Source organism: Polypterus senegalus, chromosome 13, assembly GCF_016835505.1.
Source record: "Polypterus senegalus isolate Bchr_013 chromosome 13, ASM1683550v1, whole genome shotgun sequence".
Classification (NCBI taxonomy): Eukaryota; Metazoa; Chordata; class Cladistia; order Polypteriformes; family Polypteridae; genus Polypterus; species Polypterus senegalus.
This window is the reverse complement of record NC_053166.1, coordinates 26,420,570-26,441,939: the sequence shown is the minus strand read 5'-3', so window position 1 is coordinate 26,441,939 and position 21,370 is coordinate 26,420,570. Positions and strand designations below refer to the sequence as shown.

The window sequence follows — 21,370 nt, the reverse complement described above, 5'->3', positions numbered from 1 at the left end:
CATGACTCACCTTCTCTTGAGATCAGTTCATGGACAGATGTCCTGACACTTTCCTTGAGAATTCTATGATCTAATTTAGGATTCATTGTTCCATCAGTGAAGGCAAGCCGTCCTGGCCCAGATGCAGCACAACAGGCCCAAACCATGATACTACCACCACCACGTTTCACAGATGGGATAAGGTTCTTATGATGGAATGCAGTGTTTTCCTTTCTCCAAACATAACGCTTTTCATTTAAACCAAAAAGTTCTATTTTGGTCTCATCCGTCCACAAAACATTCTTCCAGTAACCTTCTGGTTTGTCCACGCGATCTTTAGCAAACTGCAGACGAGCAGCAATGTTTTTTGGAGAGCAGTGGCTTTCTCCTTGAAAACCTGCCATGCGCACCACTGTTGTTCAGTGTTCTCCTGATGGTGGACTCATGAACAGGAACATTAGCCAATGTGAGAGAGGCCTTCAGTTGCTTAGAAGTTACCCTGGGGTCCTTTGTGACCTCGCTGACTATTACACGCTTTGCTCTCGGAGTGATCTTTGTTGGTCGACCACTCCTGGGGAGGGTAACAATGGTCTTGAATACAATCTGTCTGATTGTGGATTGGTGGAGTCCAAACTCTTTAGAAATGGTTTTGTAACCTTTTCCAGCCTGATGAGCATCAACAACTCTTTTTGTGAGGTCCTCAGAAATCTCCTTTGTTCCTGCCATGATACACTTCCACAAACATGTGTTGTGAAGAGCAGACTTTGATAGATCCTGTTCTTTAAATAACACAGGGTGCCCACCCACACCTGATTGGCGTCCCGTTGATTGAAAACACCGGACTCGAATTTCACCTTCAAACTAACTGATCATCCTAGATGTTCACATACTTTTGCCACTCACAAATATGTAATATTTGATTATTTTCCTCAATAAATAAATGACCAAGTATAATATTTTTGTCTCATTTGTTTAACTGGTTTCTCTTTATCTACTTTTAGGACTTGAGTGATAATCCGATGATGTTTTAGGTCATATTAATGCAGAAATATAGAAAATTCTAAAGGGTTCACAAACTTTCAAGCAGAACTGTATGCTGCCATGTTCCAACAATGCAGACTTGAGCAGACAGTAAAATGAAAATGGATGTGTCACGAAAAATGAGCATCGGCTAAGTGCTGACGTGAAGGGGGCGAGTTACTTACTGTATCCGATCAGTTGTTATGTGTTTTATATTTGTAATTAATTTAGGCCACTTCATAGAGATCTGCGTATTTTCACTTTAAAGTCAAAGTGTCTTTTCTGCTGATCAGTGTCAACAAATTCAAATAAACTTCACTGCGATTCAATGTTGTATACCAACAAAATGTGAAAAGTTTCAAATGGGTGAATACTTTTTATAGTACTGTATGCAGTTAGCTCAGTCCGGGTGGTGGGTGAAGTATTAGAACTTCAAATAATTCACCTGAAATGCAAGATCTCTGTTGAAATTATTCTGAGATTTGTTCCATTGGCTATAAATGAAGAGGAAGAAGTAGTTTAGGGCGAGCTTTAGGTAATGATTGCAATACAGTGAGATGGTAGCATTGGTTATTTAAAAAAAAACAAAAAAAAAAAGCAAAATATGGTATAAAATTTGTCATCAAATCCATTTAAGACATTAAGACCATTAGCCTTTTCGGTTTAATTTTTGAGAATGCTTTTGATGGTCTATTAAGGATCAGATCTAGCGAATGTCCTGTAATTATTTATGATGTCGCCGTGTCACAGAATTCCAATAGAGTGCTCTCAAATGGATCAGCTAGCGTCACAAATGTACTGCACGTTACATTCAGGTCACACAATGCACACACTTTACATGGCTAATGACAAAATGCTGCAGTTTCTACAATCACTTGAAATAATATTAAATGCTGGGCTCACTGGCATACTGCTTTTACTAATACAGTCCTTTTAAGGCCCCCCTCAAATCGAATTCATGTGCATTAATGCTGAATGACAAACAGAGCTTCGACTGAATACGTTAATTCAAAGCTAGTAATTCAAACTGCAGAGAATGGGTGAAATAAAACCTAACCCCCAAAATGATAAGTCTGCAGTAAAACTGAACCACAAGTTGTGCATGTCAGCCAAGTACCTTAATTGGGGAAGGAATTTTAAGTTGTCATGTAGGCAAGTGGTTCTTCTAGGGGTGCAACAAAGCTTCAAGATGACCATAAGGAATTAGAAAATAGCAGAAAAATACTTAAATCACTCAAAATCAAGCAAATGCAGGGGTGTCATGAAGCAATCTGCTTCATCAATATTCAAAACACTATGGCGATAATTAGTTTTCTCAAAGACCTCCTTGAAGGTCCATTTCATATGTAGTTTGTATCCATAGATAGCTGGATTAACTTTACACCTGGCATTAAAATGTGTCTCCAGTGTCCACATCAAGTCCTGACAAAAATCGGATGGACTCCCCACATACAAACGCAGCAATTCAGGGTTTGGGGGTCACTCAAGTTTTTATGTGCAGCACAGCACAGCTACTAACCTGTGGTTAGAATGGGAATGGGCTGCTTGTAATAACAAGAAAAAGTGGAAAGAAGGGGACACGCTGTGGTGTTATGGGTCCACAGCTCGTTGAGTAAAGGCCATTTTTAAATAAATAATCAATGTGCTCGCGGCTTAGTGAGGGGACGTTGGGCCATAGTGGGCCGTGGGACGATCCGTAGGGTGTGGGCGTTTCTCACCTAGTGCACAGGTGAGGAACTGCCCACATTCATGATTGTCCCGCGGCTAATGCTGCAGCTGCTGTGGCCCTCGTCATTTTAAAAAGAAGCGCGAGTCGGTTTTAGAGGGAAGAAAAGAAACGTTCGGGAAGAGAGAGAATCGATCGGAGAGAAAGGAAAGGAGAGGACGGAGGTTACAGGGAGCGTGGAAGCAAGCGGTGCAGGAGAGAGACGGACACGCGGAGCGTGTGGTGAGCGCGCGATCGAGCGCTCGTGGGCAGCTGCGAGGAAGCTGGGTGTTAGGCCGACACCCAGGTGTTTGTGTAGATGTCACTCCCGCTGAGCGATCCGGTAGCGGGAGTGACAAGGTGAAAGCGACGGGCCGCAGAGAGGCCATGGAAAAGGCAGCGGAAGTCGGGAGACTTGGTGATGGAATCCCCAACGTGGGCGACCTGGCCATTGAGGGTAATCAAGTCTCGGGACTGGGATGAGTGCCAGACCGAAGCCAGGGATCGGGAGGTCTCCAGTCTCGAGCGTGTGATGTAGGAGGGCAGCTGCAGAGAGCGTCTTGCCTGCTGCTAAGCCCGTACGGGATAAGCAGGTGAGACGCATACAGAAAATAGGCACCGGATTGTGTTAGTGTTTTAAGACTGCTTCCTAAAAGAAGATTTTAACCTCTCGTTTTTAAAGGATTGTTTTTTCCAATGGTTTTAACCTCCACGTGTTCTTTTTATGGATTATTTATTTAATGAATTTGAAGAACTGCACTATTTATTTGAACACTGTTTTTGTTTTGTTGACTGCTTTTAATAAAAGCACTATTGCACTTTTGTATACCACCCCTTGCTCAATTGTTTATTTGCCTCCATTGACTAGCTCACTCGGCAACATTATCGACGGTGTTGGGTTCATGTGCTTCCAATATCAAAGGGAGTGTGGAGCCTGAACCCACATCGTCACACATGCCTAATTTGGCCATAAAGAATTTTAGTGTTTTAGCACAGGGTTCACCAAGGGTGGTCTACCATGGCTGCAGGTTTTCATTCTAACCCTTTTTTTAATGAGTGCCCTGCTTGTGCTGCTAATTAACGTCTTGTGAATTAGTTTTAATGGACTTGTTTTTTAAGATTTGTTCCCCCTGAATTGCTTCATTACTTTCCTTAAATGGCACCCAAACAGAAATGAAATGTGAGGTGAGGGAGCCAACAGAAGACCAACTAAGTCAGGGCCTCAGACTCCAACCAGCTGCGTAATGAGGAGCGGATTCTTGTCGTTAGTTAAACCCATTCTTTAATTCCATGGCTTGTTGCTGCTCTCATTGTGCAATAGCAGACATTTCCCAAATTGTTGATTTTCTCTTTTCTAAGAGCTCTGTTAAAATGTTTAGGGGACCTGAGCAGATTGACATTCCTGAGACCTTCATGTTTCTTTACATTTCAGATATTGTATGATGGACACCAGCTGTTTTGGCTCATTTTGTATTTCATTATTGTTTGTCTGATAATTAAGAAAAAAGAAACAATTAAGAGTCTGAGTCTTTAAGAGCAAGTCAATTAAGATTATTCAAAAGATTTTAATTAGAAGCAAAAACAGGTCACTCATTAAGAAAAAAGGTTAGAAGGAAAACCTGCAGCCACGGTGGTCCTCCAGGACTGGAGTTGGCGACCCCTTTTTTAGCAGGATGGCAAAAATTCTGCACTATCCTGAAGGAATGCAACTGCCTCCACGGCACTCGCTCTTTAAAGCTGCACAGGACACTCTTTAACGGCCTGCCTAACAGCTCCTGCCACAGCCCTACATGATGGTTTTGTATTTTCTGCTGACTTGATTGTTGTATATGGAGAGAAAACGCTTTTGAAGTTCCAGTTGTGTTAACTGTGTCTGTCCCTGATGGAAACACTCCACTGCTGATTCCTGAGGACCATGAAGTACATAACATAAGTAAGTGATGGAAAAAATGTCTGCAGCTACTAATTCTGCCTTTCAAAAATTACTTTTTTTCCCAGAAAATGTTTAAAATTGTATGCTTCATTTAGAAAGAAATCAGCAGTGAGCAGCTTTTGTTGGGTTAAAAAAATATCTGCAGTGAGGATATTTGTGAGGGAAAGGCACCAGAGGTGGACAATCACTTTGAAAGTACTTTGCTCCTAACGAGTTCAAGTCCAAAGTAATATCAGAAACCATGAGGTACCATTTAACTGACTCCATAAACTTAGAAAGACTACAGCAAGACAAAGGAAAAACCAAACTTCGTGAGAATTAAATGTCAAGGGTGGTGTTTGCACCTGGTATAACACTTTCTGTTCAAACCACAGAGTTAATAATCCTTCACTGGAAATGTTTGGACAGTGTACCAAAAAGAGCACAATGGTAAGCTGTGGTTGCTTTCTCTTCTTTGCCCCATCATTTAATGTATACTTGCAGGATGTACATCAATATCTCAAACATGGATATTTCAAACTAAAAACCATATTACAAGTGTTATGTGCATTTGTTCAGCTAACTAATTTAAAAACACCCACACGTCATGTTGCCAAATATATTTGGAATAGCTCTGAGGAATTCTGAACATATCTCTCTTGACTTTATCAATGCATATAGTGCTTCACAATTCAGGAGTGCCTCACACAAGAAAAGAAAAGAAGTCTCACCTTCTTTTATTTTTTGATAGATGTCTTTTAGTATTCGCACAGCATGAGGATTCCCGGCCTCTGCAGCCTGCTGGTACAGTTCAATGGCAGTTGCATTACATTTCTTCACTCCAAAGCCCTTCTCGTAACACTGGCCCAAATTTAGAAGGCTTTGTGAGTCCTGAAAATGCACAAAAACCTCATCAGAACAACAAATAATGCACAGAACCATATTTACATTTCCAAAATGTCCTGTAAATTAACTTGGTACCATAACACAAGATGTCAAAAGATGACAATTCACATTGTTCTCCCTAGATTACTTCTGCACTGATATCCACAAACTGCTCTGAAGAATGGATTCAGAATAAGAGATAGCAGTTTTTCTTGAATTTTAGAGAACCCAAAAATACAAATGTATAATGCATTTAGGAATTTGTAGCTGCTGGGTAATGTTCTCCAATATGCCTGCTTTTAAAACAGGCAGGGTGGAATGGGTGGAGAAGAGTGTCAGAAGTGATTTGTGACAGACGGGTATCAGAAAGAGTGAAAGGGAAGGTCTACAGGACGATAGTGAGACCAGCTATGTTATATGGGCTGGAGACGGTGGCACTGACCAGAAAGCAGGAGACAGAGTTGGAGGTGGCAGAGTTAAAGATGCTAAGATTTGCACTGGGTGTAACGAGGATGGACAGGATTAGAAATGAGGACATTAGAGGGTCAGCTCAAGTTGGACGACTGGGAGACAAAGTCAGAAGAGGCGAGATTGCGTTGGTTTGGACATGTGCAGAGGAGTGATGATGGGTATATTGGGAGAAGGATGTTAACGATAGAGCTGCCAGACAAGAGGAATAGAGGAAGGCCTAAGAGAAGGTTTATGGATGTGGTGAGAGAGGACATGCAGGAGATGGATGTAACAGAACAAGATGACGAGGACAGATATGGAAGAAGATGATCCACTATGGCAACCCCTAACAGGAGCAGCCGGAGGAAGAAGAAGAAATATAAGAGTGGATAGTTCTCTCACCACAGGTTGACCTTACTGTCCTCCTTCTCATAGAGCCAGAACTGAAATGGATTCGCAAACCAGATAAACGCTAGACAACAATGCCTGAATTTTTCTGAAGTGCAGCCATTAAACCACACAGATTATGTCAGACCATCTCTCGTACCTGGGATTACCAACAACCAACCATCAACAACCTTCTCAGTATATATTGCTGAACTGAAAAAACACTTAGGAGCTCAGATGTTAGGCTAAACTTGCACTGTGTACTCCCACCCTTAGAGAAACACTCAAGGTACTTGTGAATTATATACTCCCAGTGTACACGGCCCCTAAACACAGTGCACAAACCTATGGCTTTGTACATTTTTTTTTAAAAATGTTTTAAAAGTAGCATGCTCTCAAGGTTCATGAGTGGCCATGAGAGCTGGCATGTGAAAGCTCTCCACTACATCCTTGTTGCTGTTAGCCTGCACAATATAAGCTGCCTTTTCAGCGAGGCAAGCAAATGAATGTGTTATTATAATAACATGCTATTGGTATACTTGAGATTATTATTTACTTATTACTGGTTTCAGTCCACAAATGACTGTGTGTAAAGGTGAGGTTGGCTGTGGAAAGGCAGTTGCGACTTAAAGTATTCAATGACATCTCTATTATTACTGACTCAGGTGGAGCTGCAGTCCTTGTTCTCCTTGACCTGTCCGCTGCCTTTGACACTATTGACCACGAAATATTGCTGTTGGGGCTTGAACATCTTGTTGGGTTTAAAGGGGCTGCTCTTAACTGGTTCAGGTCATGTCTAACTGGTAGACACTTTTCAGTGACTTTAAATTCCTCTTTTTCGTCTACTGCTCCTCTTAAATGTGGTGTTCCTCAGGGATCCATTTTGGGTCCTATCTTATTCTCTATATACCTTCACCCTATTGGAGCTATTTCTAGGAAATTTAACATTTCTTTTCACTGCTATGCTGATGATACTCAGGTTTATATTCCCATCTGTAACTCTGCAATAAATCAACTGCACAACTGTCTTTCTGATCTAAAATTCTGGATGGCTAATAATTTTCTTGAACTGAATCAAAATAAAATGGAGGTGCTTATAGTGGGTCCACCAGCTAAAGCCCAAATTGGTCTTGGACTTCTCGGCTCTTTCTCTGTCTTTTACAAACCTCAAGTCCATAATCTTGGTGTTCTGTTTGACAGTAACCTCTCTTTTGAGAAACAAGTAAATTCTGTAGTCAAGAGTTGCTTTTTCCAGCTTCATCTATTAGGTAATATCAAGCCTTTTTTTTTTATCTTCTAGGGATCTTGAGAAAGCTACTCATGCTTTTATCTTTTCTCGCCTTGATTACTGCAACTCGCTGTATTCTGGGTTTAGCAAATCCCTGATACGCTGGTTACAGTTGGTCCAGAATGCTGCCGCTCGCTTTCTGGTTGGGGCAAGAAAGACTCAGTTTCTCCAATATTAGCGTCTCTACACTGGCTGCCTGTCAGTTTTTGAATTGATTTTAAAATCTTGTTGCTAGTTTTTAAATCTTTACATGGGCTCGCACCTGCCTATTTATCTGAATTGTGTGTTTTACACCAGCCATCCAGTGTGCTTAGATCTTCTGGTCAGTTGTCTCTTGTAGTCCCTCGCACCAAGTGTCAAACTAAGGGGGGCACAGCGTTTGCAGCTGCTGCTTCTCACCTGTGGAACTCTTTACCTCATCACATAAAGTAGTCGTCTACAATTGAACTGTTCAAAACGAGATTAAAGACTCATTTCTATTTATTTGCTTTCCGTGACCTTCAGTAATACTGATGGTTTCCTCACTGTGATTATGTAACATTACTTCTATTTATTATTTATTTTATTCATGTTCATATTTTGGGTGGCGCAGTGGTAGCGCTGCTGCCTCGCAGTTAGGAGACCCGGGTGCGCTTCCCGGGTCCTTCCTACGTGGAGTTTGCATGTTCTCCCCGTGTCTGCGTGGGTTTCCTCCGGGCACTCCGGTTTCCTCCCACAATCCAAAGACGTGCAGGTTAAGTGGATTGGCGATTCTAAATTGACCCTAGTGTGTGCTTGGTGTGCGAGTGTGTTTGTGTGTGTCCTGCGGTGGGTTGGCACCCTGCCCAGGATTGGTTCCTGCCTTGTGCCCTGTGTTGGCTGGGATTGGCTCCGGCAGACCCCCGTGACCCTGTATTCGGATTCAGCGGGTTAGAAAATGGATGGATGGATGGATGGATGTTCATATTTTATTTCAGTTTATGTTATTCATGTGAATTGTAGGTTTTTCTTTAATTCTATTATTGTAAAGCACTTCGGCCACAGCATTTCAATGTTGTTTTAAATGTCCTATACAAATAAAGTTGACACTGACATCATAGGCTGCACAATTTTCTACACAGCTCTTTAATGATCGTATCATAAAAGGCCAATTTAAAAAAATAAAAATGCAGATGTATTCAAGAGATTTAAATGCAAGTATATTATCAAAAGGTTACTTACAGCTTGTGCCTTTAATTTCTATAAGATAATTCCAGTCTCTTTCCTTTTCTATTTGTTTGTACAATTTTCAATACGACTTGCCTTTTCAAAGCCCATCAGTAAGGCTCCCCTTAACACAGCATTTATTAAACTACAGATCCCTGCATTTTACATGGACAACTTTTGTAGTATTTTTAAGTACTGGAAATGTAAAAATACCGTTTTCCTCATCATCTCTTAAACATTTCTGTTCAAAGATAATCAACTCCAATATATTTTTGATAATTTTCATTTCAAACAAAAAAAAATGTAAACGTACCCCTTTCTGTGCAGCCAGCATCAGATATCCAGCAGCTTTTCTTTCGTCTACATGAGGCTCTTGAGCATACAGTACTCCCAAATAAGCCTGGGCCTGTGCATTAGAAGTAAACAGAGTTTCAGTTGCTCTTAATATTCAATTTACTGACCCATCTGACTTTTTACCCTCTCGGAGGCACTTTCCTTCTTTCCTTGTCTAAAGAACAGCACCCCTCCTCTAAGAAACATGTGTTGCAACCAAAGAGGGTATCCCATAGTTCTCTATTACTCATTTCCTGACCGAATGGAACGTGACGATTAAGACATCATGTCTATTTTACCAGTCATATTTTGACCAATGTATTTCTGCTCAGAAGGCTTAATCTTATATATAAAGCAGACTGTAACAATCTTCCGGTCTTGTATGTATATTATCATCCAGTTGATGCTTAGTAACTAGAAGGGGGCGCCAGAGAGCCCCAGACACAGCAATACAGTCCCCAGTATAAGAATACTAGCTGAAATACCCGCAATTGCCTGAGAGGAAAATAATGTGCTTTTTTTTGTTTGAGAAAAATATAATAAAAAAACCCCATAACTTTAAAAATGAAATTAAATGAACAAACAATCAAGACTCGCTAATGTATTTTTCTTGCAGTCTTGTACGTATGTGATCATCCAGTTGACGCTCAGAACCGGCAAACTCTATTTAATTTCAGATGCAACAGGCGCGCAGTGGCGCTCAAACATCAAGAATGCTGGCAGTCACCTCCGGTGGTCATTCCGAGTGTCAACTGGATGATAACATTCATACAAGACCGCATGATCATCCCCCTCCCTATCCAGAAGGGGGTGGGTTACGGCTGATTTCACCCTATAGTATTTTTGGTTGACCAATGAGGAACATGTGTACCAAGTTTCATGAAATTCGCTCCAGCTGTTTGTATGTATGTATGTTCCAGCATCACGTCCTTACATACATACATACATACACACATTGATTTAACCGACTTTTTTTCGTCGTCAAAAATTCTGCATGTAAAAACTTATTACTACACTACAAAACAAAAATTAATCTGTCAAGCTGTGTTTTTTTAATTATATTTTTCTCAAACAATTAAAAGAAAAAACTTTATTTTCCTTCCAGGCAATTGCGGGTATTTCAGCTAGTAAACTTAATAAATGTAGTTGTGCTCTGCAATAGACTAAACTCTCTTCAGAGCCCAGTATAGCCAGAAGTCAGGAGGAAATGTACTCTTCTGACCCTGTAACTCGAATCTGTAGGTTCAGATACCGGATAAAAACTTTAAAAACTGTGTGCAAAATTAACTTAAATATTTATTTTGAATTAAATATATAACACTAATTTCATTTTTTAAAGAATGCTACTTTTGAAGCTAAAATTAAGACCAAAAACTCTTTTTCCCATGTAATACTTTTACAAATCTCACTTACAAATAATGAGGTCTTAAGCTGTACGACTGAATGTTGTGAGAACACTTTAAGTTCAAAAATGTTAATATGCATAAAAAAAAACAATAAAAGGAATATGCTCAGTTACCTATAAAGACCACTGTGTACTGTACACATAACAGGGTATGAATTTTATTTGTGGAGGTAGGGGGGTATTTAATGGGCTTGGGGGGATTGTATAGGCTTGAAGGATTTATTAAGAATTATATGATCATTATAAACTGCCGGACTCATCTAACTAAGTGTATAAACTACACATATTCATTGACATTTTCTGTTCTAGCAATTGAAAATAAATACCATCTTTTTAAATTTTTATTACAAAAACAAAAATCCAAACATTTTCATATTAATGCCACATGAATTAGGCACTTCCAAGATTATTCCCAGCTTTTTCATTCACACAAACTTAGTTTGTAAAAATATATTTTTCAAAGAAGGTGGTGTTTGATTATGTACAGGGCGGCACGGTGGCGTGGTGTGTGGCGCTGCTGCCTCTCAGTTAGGAGACCCGGGTTCACTTTTCCCTGCGTGGAGTTTTCATGTCCTCCCTGTGTCTGCGTGGGTTTCCTCCCACAGTCCAAAGACATGCAGGTTAGGTGCACTGGCAATCCTAAATTGTTCCTAGTGTGTGCTTGGTGTGTGGGTGTGTGTGTGCGCCCTGTGGTGGGCTGGCGCCCTGCCTGGGGTTTGTTTCCTGCCTTGTACCCTGTGTTGGCTGGGATTGGCTCCAGCAGACCCCCGTGACCCTGTAGTTGGGATACAGAGGGTTGGATAATGGATGGATGGATGATTATGTACAATTAATCTCTAACTTTATATTGTAACTGATCACTTTCTGTGTGGGTTAGATTTGAGACGTGCTATATGACCTGATAATGACAACGCGCGAGTCCTTAATCTTACCTCTTTAAGACCCGATTCCGCTGCTTGCTTCAGCAGGCTAATGGCTTCTTGGACGTCCTCAGCCTGCACTGAATGTTTGCTATTTAAAATATATTTTGCATATCTGTACTGTGCTTGGATGTGTCCAGAAACAGCAGCCTGTTTAAAATATAAAGCAGCCTGAAAAAAAAAAAAAAATTCCAGAAATAATTTAAGAACAAATGTACATTCCTTCCTGAAAAACACGTAATACTTCAAAATGCTTATTTTAATTCACCATAAACAGAATTTTCAACTGGATATCAACCCACCTTTTCAATGTTCTTTTGTGCTCCTTTTCCTTTTTCATAACACACGCCAACATTGAATTGTGCTTTGCTATAACCCTGGCTGGCAGCCATGCGGAAACAGGAGAATGCAGCCTGGTAGTCTCCTGCATTTGCACTTTTTAGGCCTGTGAAAATTGTGTAAACAGGAAAAGATTTTACACCATAAAATTACCAACTGAATCTGCTGGGCTGACAATCTGGGGAAAATTACAAGTGACTAAAAAACACCTTTACCTATAATGTTTAAGATAACAGGAATACTTGCTTCTGTGGTTTGTTGCAAATTGCTTATTGCTTCACTCAGCTTTTCATCTGGTGCCGGAGCCCCCTGGAAAAGTAAAAATGTCTGATGAGTTGTGTTTATTATTCAGTGTCAACATACAGCATACAACTGTGGTAGATTCCTACAGTACCTTTATTTGTTCTGCTTGATCCCCCACGGCATTACAAGTTTCAGTTTCCACCGACTCGACGCTTAACACAGAATCTATTAAAGATTTGATGAACAGAACATGCAAGTCAAGAAGACACAATATTTAAGTTTACGTCTACTTATGTTTTTAAAAGTGATTAACAAATTACAACTATGCTGCTGTTTCAATTACTTCACAGTTTGGCTACTGGCAGGTTAGATAAGGGATACTGTAAGGGACTGGGACTAAACATTTCATTTTGTGGTTTACAGTCCAGCTATTTACTATATTTACTCGGCCAAGCTGTTTGTTAGCACTCTTTCAAATAATCTACATCAGATTCAAATCAAAGGTAAGCACATGTTTTGATTTTACTCCAAGTTGGACTTGAATATGTATACTTTCTCACCTGCACCTGACAAGTCGTCGAGTAAAACTGTAGCCTGCGTGGTGGTGGTGGTGGTATTGTTGTGCGTTGACGTGTGGTTGTCTTCATCGTGATGTGTTCTGTCAGAATTGGAGGCTTGATTTTCCAGACCTTGAAGGCAATTTGCTTTTCTTGCGTGAGGTAGAACTTTCTGACCTGTCACTATGACAAACATAATTACACTTTAAAAGTCATTTCATTGTTAAAATGTCAGGCAGTCATACAGAAGTAACTAAACCAATATCCCACCTGGCCCTAGCATACACAAGTCTATGTTCAGATCAAACGCACGCAGTACTGGAATTCTTCCTAGTACATTGAACAACCTTCAGGAGAATAAATGTTCAGCTTAAATGAACGAGCAGACCCGATCTCCTGAAAGTCAACATTACTCTTTTCTTTTTCATCTGTATTAGCCAGATGCTTTAACTGTTCTTCACACTGCCAACAGAGATTGTTAAAATGAAAAAAAAAAAAAACCTTTTAGCTAAACAATCCTTTGATTTTACCATAAAATTTACTGTAAGTAATACAATGATTATCAGTTTGTGGTGTACTGCACAAAACAATGGAAACTATGGATAGTAAAATTCCCTGCTTTAGATAAGTATATTTTTATTTTTATAGGTTTATGTATAAATATAAAATATATAAATATTTATATTTATATATTTAATATAAAATCCTACTAATAACCTACAAAGCCTTAAATAACCTTGCTCCAAACTACAGTGACCTTCTCCATCACTATGTGCCACTCTAAGGTCCTCTGATTCTGGCAATCTTGTTGTGCCCCACACTAATCTACACTCCATGGGTGACAGCAGGGCCTTCAGCTGTATAGCGAGTGCCCAGACTCTGGAATGACCTACCAAAATTAATGAGATCAGCGGACTCCATGAATTCTTTAAAAAAAAAAAAAAACAACTCAAAACTCATCTGTTCAGGAAGGCTTTTAGCTCTACTTGACTTCATTACCCGTCTCTCTCTGTCAAGATGCTCGTGTAACCTGTATGTGTGTGTGTGTGTTAGATCATCAGTTATGTTGTCTGTTAGGCTTTCTCTGAATTTACAGTCTTAATCTTCTTTATTTATTTATTTGATTTGTACAATGTTATATACTGTATACCCTGCCGTTCTTATATTCTGTAAGTGCCTTGAGCATGGGAAAGGCGCTATATAAATAAAATGTGTTATTATTATTATTACTGTGAAGAAACCTGGGGAAGCTGCAGTACATGATTTTTATGCCGCACTCTATGTGTTATGTATAATGATTTGTTTCTAATGTCACCTTGAATAAAGGTGTCTGCTAAAAACAAAATAATACATTTGGATTTTTGTACTTTTACACAGCATATATTATTTAACTAACTTATTCTTACAATAGATTGAACCTATTAAATAAAATATTCCAAGTTTGTACCTGGAAGGGTTGAAGTTTAAAATAATTCACTGCTGCCGTTGATAGTAAGCTAGGTAATAGATGATGTCCAAAAACAAGATTATCTTTTATTGGATTTTCATAAATTAATCATAAAATACAAAGATATTTTAAAAGGCATGACTGTATATATTAGATTGAGTGGGAACTGGGTTTTGTCTGATGATGCTTGATAAACTTCACGATGTGTTCTTCGTTATTTTTTTAAAACAAACTTTAAAAGTTAATAGGCTGAGCATCTTGATAAAAATGTCTGACAAAGAGAAAGGACAATAGGAATAGGTGACAAAATGTCAACAGTGGTAGGAGTTAAGTCCTGTCTCTCTTAACTCATATCTCAATATACAGCCACAAGAGGCCATATCTCAGTTATCTACTATAGTGCTGCCATCTAGTGGATAGACATTGACTTATTATTATTGTTATCTTTTTTACTTTCTCCTATATGAAGTACTGTATATGGCAAGTATTGTAATCGTCCAAAGATTCGATGTGAAATTTGACAAATCTCAACGTTTTAGACCTCCCCGACTTATTGGGAAGGTATTGGAATCTGCCAAAAATTGCATTTTGAGGTTTTGATTAATCTCAACCTTTTAGACCACCCTGAGTCAGAAAATACCATTTTTGGAATCATGTCTATGTGTCTGTAAACACGATAACTTGAGCACGCTTTCACTTAGGTCAACCAAATTTTGCATACCTATATTTCTGTTAACTGGAAATGGTACTTTATCTTTAATTCATGCAGCTGCAGAGTCTGATTTATTCAACTTTACTTTTATAATAATTGTTTAATATATTATTAATTTGAGTTGATGGTTCTTTAATGTACATAATATAAAAATATAGGGTAGTCCAGATCTAAATCTAATTATGCAATTTTCATTACGCTATAACAACATGCAATGCAGGATGTTGGAGGAATTTGGACTGCCTACAGAGTATAGGAAGATGATCTCCCAAATCAACGAAATGTTTGACCGGACTGGTAGCGCCAATCACCCGAAATTGTATTGTTTTCCTGCATTGCATTAAGAGCTGCATAATTAGATCTGGTCCACCCTGTATAATCATTGTCTTGCGGATAATAATAATCCATCCCCATATCTCAGGACACGAGAAAGTCGAGGGGAGACCACTCCCGATTTTTTTTTTTACAAGCAACAGCTTTTGGAAAATAGTGTTATAAACAGACAGTCTGTAGTTATCTAGGTATAAATCTGCTGATATTTTGAAACAACTAGATTTGTGGTAATATGAATATTTTGATGATAATGGAAGTGATGGAGATAGTGACAATAAATTGGATGATGTGGAACCTGTAGGCTCCGGTACTGATGAGAACAGCCGCCCTGGAAGCGTTTCATCATCACAAGGCGTCTGATCACGACTGTCAGGACAGCACTACATGGATATTCTGCTGCCCACGGAGCACAAACAGTCTTCAGCTACCAAACGTGTTGTTTGCAACAAGTGTGGACAGGCAGTGTGATGCAGTGGTTTAGGTTTTGGACTTCAATCCCTGAGGTTGTGGGATCAAATCCTGCCACTGACACTGTGTGACCCTGAGCAAGTCACTTCACCTGCCTGTGCTCCATTTGGAACCAGTTGTATCTCAAAAGCTGTAAGTCACTTTGGATAAAGGTGTCGACCAAATAAGTACATTAAATGGACAGTGCAAAGAAATGTGTCCTATTTACGACACGTGTTCACTTTGGGAGGTTCTATGCTTCTAGGTCTCTCATTCAAACGGAGAATTTTAGCTGAGTTGCTTGTAAAAATTTAGCAATTAACAGTTTCTTTACAATTCTGAGTGATTTACTACTGATAATAAAACCGTCACTTTCTAATATATTTTTAAATGGATTTTTATAGGAGATTATTTATCATACATGCATAGACCTATACTGCAGTGTCTTGGTAATAAATGGTCCAGCTGTCAATGTCATAAAAGAGGTCTCATTAACCACAAAAGTGGTTCCTAATGAACTTCATGAAGTGAAAGTCTTGTACAACAAAGTCTAGATACCCAATGCATTGTGGTTAGGAACTGCAAAGGCATACTGGCACAGAAAAAGTCACTAAACCTCTTCAGACCTAAACTGTGCAAACCGAGATTAAAAGATATCTTCCTGCTCACTATTTTTCTTCCATATCATACTTTACTACTTGTTATTGACTTTAGAAAAAACAAAACTGACATCCAGCCACTCACCATGGGCCTGTGTGGAGAGGGTCCCGGTGTTCAGGTTTCTGGGCGTTAAGCTGGAGGAAGACCTGACCTGGAGCGCCAACACCAATGAGCTACTGAAGAAGGCGCAACAGAGACTGTATTTTCTGAGAATCCTCAGAAAGAACCATCTCCCCAAAAATCTGCTCCTTGTCTTTTAACACTGTTCCATCAAGCGTGTGCTCACGTACGGACTGTGTGTGTGGTACGGCAGCTGCACTTCCTCAGAAAGGAAAGCGCTCCACAGGGTTGTCAGGGCAGCGGAGAGAACAAGTGGCTGTGCCCTCCGCACTCTGGAACAAATCTACACCTCCCCATGCCACAAAAAGTCAATAAGACATTTCACAGGACTCGTCACATCCCGGTCATTGCCTCTTCCAGCTTTTGCCATCAGGCAAGAGATACAGAGCAATGAAAACCAGGACAAACCACCTTAAAAACAGCTTTTATCCAAAAGCAATCATGGCCCTGAACTCTAGCAAAACTGCTCCATGTCATTCTCTAAATGTGCAATATAGACCTTAAGTCAACCAGTGCAATTTGTATACAGTGCATCCGGAAAGTATTCACAGCGCATCACTTTTTCCACATTTTGTTATGTTACAGCTTTATTCTAAAATTGATTAAATTCATTTTTTTCCTCAGAATTTTACACACAACACCCCATAATGACAACATGAAAAACATTTACTTGAGGTTTTTGCAAATTTATTAAAAATAAAAAAAAACGGAGAAATCCCATGTACATAAGTATTCACAGCCTTTGCTCAATACTTTGTTGATGCACCTTTGGCAGCAATTACAGCCTCAAGTCTTTTTGAATATGATGCCACAAGCTTGGCACACCTATCCTTGGCCAGTTTTGCCCATTCCTCTTTGCAGCACCTCTCAAGCTCCATCAGGTTGGATGGGAAGCGTCGGTGCACAGCCATTTTAAGATCTCTCCAGAGATGTTCAATCGGATTCAAGTCTGGGCTCTGGCTGGGCCACTCAAGGACATTCACAGAGTTGTCCTGAAGCCACTCCTTTGATATCTTGGCTGTGTGCTTAGGGTCGTTGTCCTGCTGAAAGATGAACCATCGCCCCAGTCTGAGGTTAAGAGCGCTCTGGAGCAGGTTTTCATCCAGGATGTCTCTGTACATTGCTGCAGTCATCTTTCCCTTTATCCTGATTAGTCTCCCAGTTCCTGCCACTGAAAAACATCCCCACAGCATGATGCTGCCACCACCATGCTTCACTGTAGGGATGGTATTGGCCTGGTGATGAGCAGTGCCTGGTTTCCTCCAAACGTGACACCTGGCATTCACACCAAAGAGTTCAATCTTTGTCTCATCAGACCAGAGAATTTTGTTTCTTATGGTCTGAGAGTCCTTCAGGTGCCTTTTGGCAAACTCCAGGTAGGCTGCCATGTGCCTTTTACTAAGGAGTGGCTTCCGTCTGGCCACTCTACCATACAGGCCTGATTGGTGGATTGCTGCAGAGATGGTTGTCCTTCTGGAAGGTTCTCCTCTCTCCACAGAGGACCTCTGGAGCTCTAACTGAGTGACCATCGGGTTCTTGGTCACCTCCCTGACGAAGGCCCTTCTCCCCAGATTGCTCAGTTTAGATAGCCGGCCAGCTCTAGGAAGAGTCCTGGTGGTTTCGAACTTCTTCCACTTACGGATGATGAAGGCCACTGTGCTCACTGGGACCTTCAAAGCAGCAGACATTTTTCTGTACCCTTCTCCAGATTTGTGCCTCGAGACAATCCTGTCTCAGAGGTCTACAGACAATTCCTTTGACTTCATGCTTGGTTTGTGCTCTGACATGAACTGTCAACTGTAGGACCTTCTATAGACAGGTGTGTGCCTTTTCAAATCATGTCACATCAACTGAATTTACCACAGGTGGACTCCAATGAAGCTGCAGAAACATCTCAAGGATGATCAGAGGAAACAGGATGCACCTGAGCTCAATTTTGAGCTTCATGGCAAAGGCTGTGAATACTTATGTACATGTGCTTTCTCAATTTTTTTATTTTTAATAAATTTGCAAAAACCTCAAGTAAACATTTTTCACGCTGTCATTATGGGGTGTTGTATGTAGAATTCTGAGGAAAAAAATGAATTTAATCCATTTTGGAATAAGGCTGTAACATAACAAAATGTGGAAAAAGCGATGCGCTGTGAATACTTTCCGGATGCACTGTATATGACAAGTGTAATTTGTATATATTTGTAATGTACTTGTATTACTATTCCTTTTCTTGTTTTTTTAACTCTTATGTCTCACACTGAGTCGACAGCACCTTCAATTTTGTTGTTCTTTTCTAAAAGTGACAATCACAATAAAGATTTGTCTGTCTATTGGAGATCTATCTCCAATTCATCTTTCTAATGACAAAACGTTAATGCAATGTACACTTACAGATTCTTGCGAAGATTGTGTATCCACATTTGGAAGAAAACAATACGCTGGGCTCAGTTTTTTCTTTGGCACTGGAGAACTGGAAGTGAATTCTTCTAACTAAGTGCAGAAAAAGAGCGGCTGCAGCACTCTGGAATATAAACAGAGAAAACTGGGATTATATTTGCTCTTAGTGTTTCTAAATGACTTCCTTGTGAGAGAATGATGGAATATAAAGCATAGTCAGTCTGTTTTTTTAAATAATTATGCCATGATTATTATACTGTTCAAGACACCTTAAATGAAGAGTACACCTTAATAATATTTTATTTTTTTAGTGCCTTTCCCATATTCAAAACACTTGCATCATTTTTTTTTTGTTTTTTATTTAGCCTTATACAATTTCTTGTATTAGGAATTTGTTAGTTTTCGCATACCCCTTGGGGTGAGAGCGCAGGGTCAGCCATTGTACAGCGCCCCTGGAACAATTGCAGGTTAAGGGCCTTGCTCAAGGGCCCAGCAGAGTAGGATCTCTTTTGGCAGTGACAGGGATTTGAACCGGCAACCTTCTGGATACCAGCACAGATCCTTAGCCTCAGAACCACCACTCCTCCCAAATGTCCTATATCCTGTAGTAAAATAAATGATCTTCAATCATCCTAGAGTTTGAAAATATGAATGTAAATTGTTCTTCTAAAGTTAACAATAGCAAGCTGCTCCTGAGAAGCTTAATTATATCAGAGTGGTTTAGATGTTTTGGATCAACTTGAGGCCACTATAAAGCCAGACCATCATTAAAGACACCTGTACTGTATGTCCTATGGTGCATCATGCTGTAGGACATACAGGAGGTGAACAGAACAGGCATCACACAATAGACTATCATTTGATACGACAGCTTATTTTCTGCAGTAACGCTGGTGACAGGATTATCTTGTTAACAAGGCTTTTGTTTTCCTCTTCTCCAACACGACCAAGCCAATATCGTATGTGTGCTTGACTTGTATTATGTTTTAAATTTTACTAAAAATTCCTCCATCAGGAGAAGTCAAGATCAAATATGACACTGACAGAATTTTTCTTTGACTTTTTTAATTATGTAAATGAGGCAGGTTTTTCAATTTTTGGTTAGTGCTTTATATTTCGCACATCCGTATAAGCGTTTCAAGCCTGTCTTTGGAGAAGAGAGAGGGGGTCGGAGGCATACACAGATACAGTGTGTTGCCGCACACACCACATGACAGACCACCTCAGGATCCTAAATTAGCACCCAAGTGCAGTCGGGTGACACCTCAGCACCACACTGGAACAGTGTGAGGCTTTTCACAGTGGCCGGAGTGCCAATCCTGCCATCAACGTCTGGGTTTCCACTGCAAGTTAACATGAACTTGATCAGAACAACTTGAAATGTATATGCTGCACACAAAAGGTTAATGCCTTACTAAGCTACAAAGCTACTACAGAAAAAGTGCCTTGTACTTCCTATAATTATTACATGACTAAGCCCACGTGCAGCAAACCTGGAATTTGATAATAAGCAAAATCAAAAATGTATCTTAAAACTTGAGCCCAAAAGGAAAAGGTTGGAAGTGTTGTAACATTTAATGGTAAGAGGAATGGGCAGAAAACAAGCGCCTACTACTGCTATGCAGCAGGCAACCTCACAGTTATAAACCAGATTGGCTGTTGGAGTTCTTCATTGGCTCCACTGTCTAGGACTGTTGCTGTATAATCCAAAGGCCCCAAAAGTTTAAGGTCTTCTGCTGTCGTTTTAGTGATGAAGAATTGGCGAGAGGGGCATGTCACCCGGTGCCCTGACAAATGGTGCCATGACACAAACTCACTCATGGAAAGGGCAAGTTAAACAGGGGAGCAAGTGCAGCAAAGCTGATGGAGTGTTGCCTGCCTCTACACCAGAAGCACCCTCACAGACAGAGCACCCAATTTGCCATATGCCGGGGACAGTCCTCCGTTAGCGTCACTTCCTGAAAGGGTTGTTCTGTATTCCAAAGGCCCCACCAAGTTCAAACCTTGTCTTTGCTCTCTCAAGGAGGGTGAGCGGCTGAGAAGAGGGCAGCATTCTGAGCAAAATCCTGGGCAGTCACAGCATATTAGAAAAGGCAAACTATTGTAGACTGTAAGTTTTTACATCGTTGAAGAAAGGCTATATTTAATATGTGTGATTTTGATCTTTTAAACCTGAGAGGTCAAAAACTTCTCATTGTAAGTTTTCGATGGATGCTACAGGGTGTTACTGCCACTAGCTGTCCCTTACGAGTTTCACGGCAACACCTTTGGATTGCTGAAGTCTGAAGGTGTATGACAGACTAAGTCCAAATTTGATCAAATGTATCCTGTATATTTTTTACACTTAAAAAAAAAAATCACTAAGAAATTAAAATGTATTTCCTTTAATACTTTATTAATGACCTTTAATGACCTCTTGGGCACAGCAATCAGTGTCTCTGTCTGCGGAGAGTGTGTTGACCTTGTTGAGAGGTTTACTTACCTCAGCTGTGACATTCATGTCTCTGGTGACTCTTCCTATGAAGTCAGTAGATGGATTGGGAGAGCATGGGGGTCATGAGGTTGCAAGAAAGGGGGTGTGTGGAGCTCCCAATATCAATGCAAAAGGATGAAGGTCCAAGCCCTGAGTCCTGGAGCGCCCTGTCTTGCTAT

At 40.1% G+C, this 21,370-nt stretch overlaps 1 protein-coding gene across 1 annotated transcript in view; it reads right to left on the bottom strand.

Annotated features, from left to right (window-relative positions):
* Positions 1-21,370, bottom strand: part of dele1 (DAP3 binding cell death enhancer 1) — a 34,192-nt gene that overhangs the window by 3,128 nt on the left and 9,694 nt on the right. Inside the window, exons 4-11 of the mRNA XM_039774260.1 lie at positions 18,713-18,842; positions 12,612-12,791; positions 12,203-12,276; positions 12,024-12,117; positions 11,772-11,914; positions 11,482-11,640; positions 9,125-9,217; positions 5,348-5,507 (exon numbers count right to left, since the gene is read on the bottom strand). Of these exons, the coding sequence (XP_039630194.1) occupies positions 5,348-5,507; positions 9,125-9,217; positions 11,482-11,640; positions 11,772-11,914; positions 12,024-12,117; positions 12,203-12,276; positions 12,612-12,791; positions 18,713-18,842 (1,033 nt within the window). The remainder of the gene's footprint in view (positions 1-5,347; positions 5,508-9,124; positions 9,218-11,481; positions 11,641-11,771; positions 11,915-12,023; positions 12,118-12,202; positions 12,277-12,611; positions 12,792-18,712; positions 18,843-21,370) is intronic.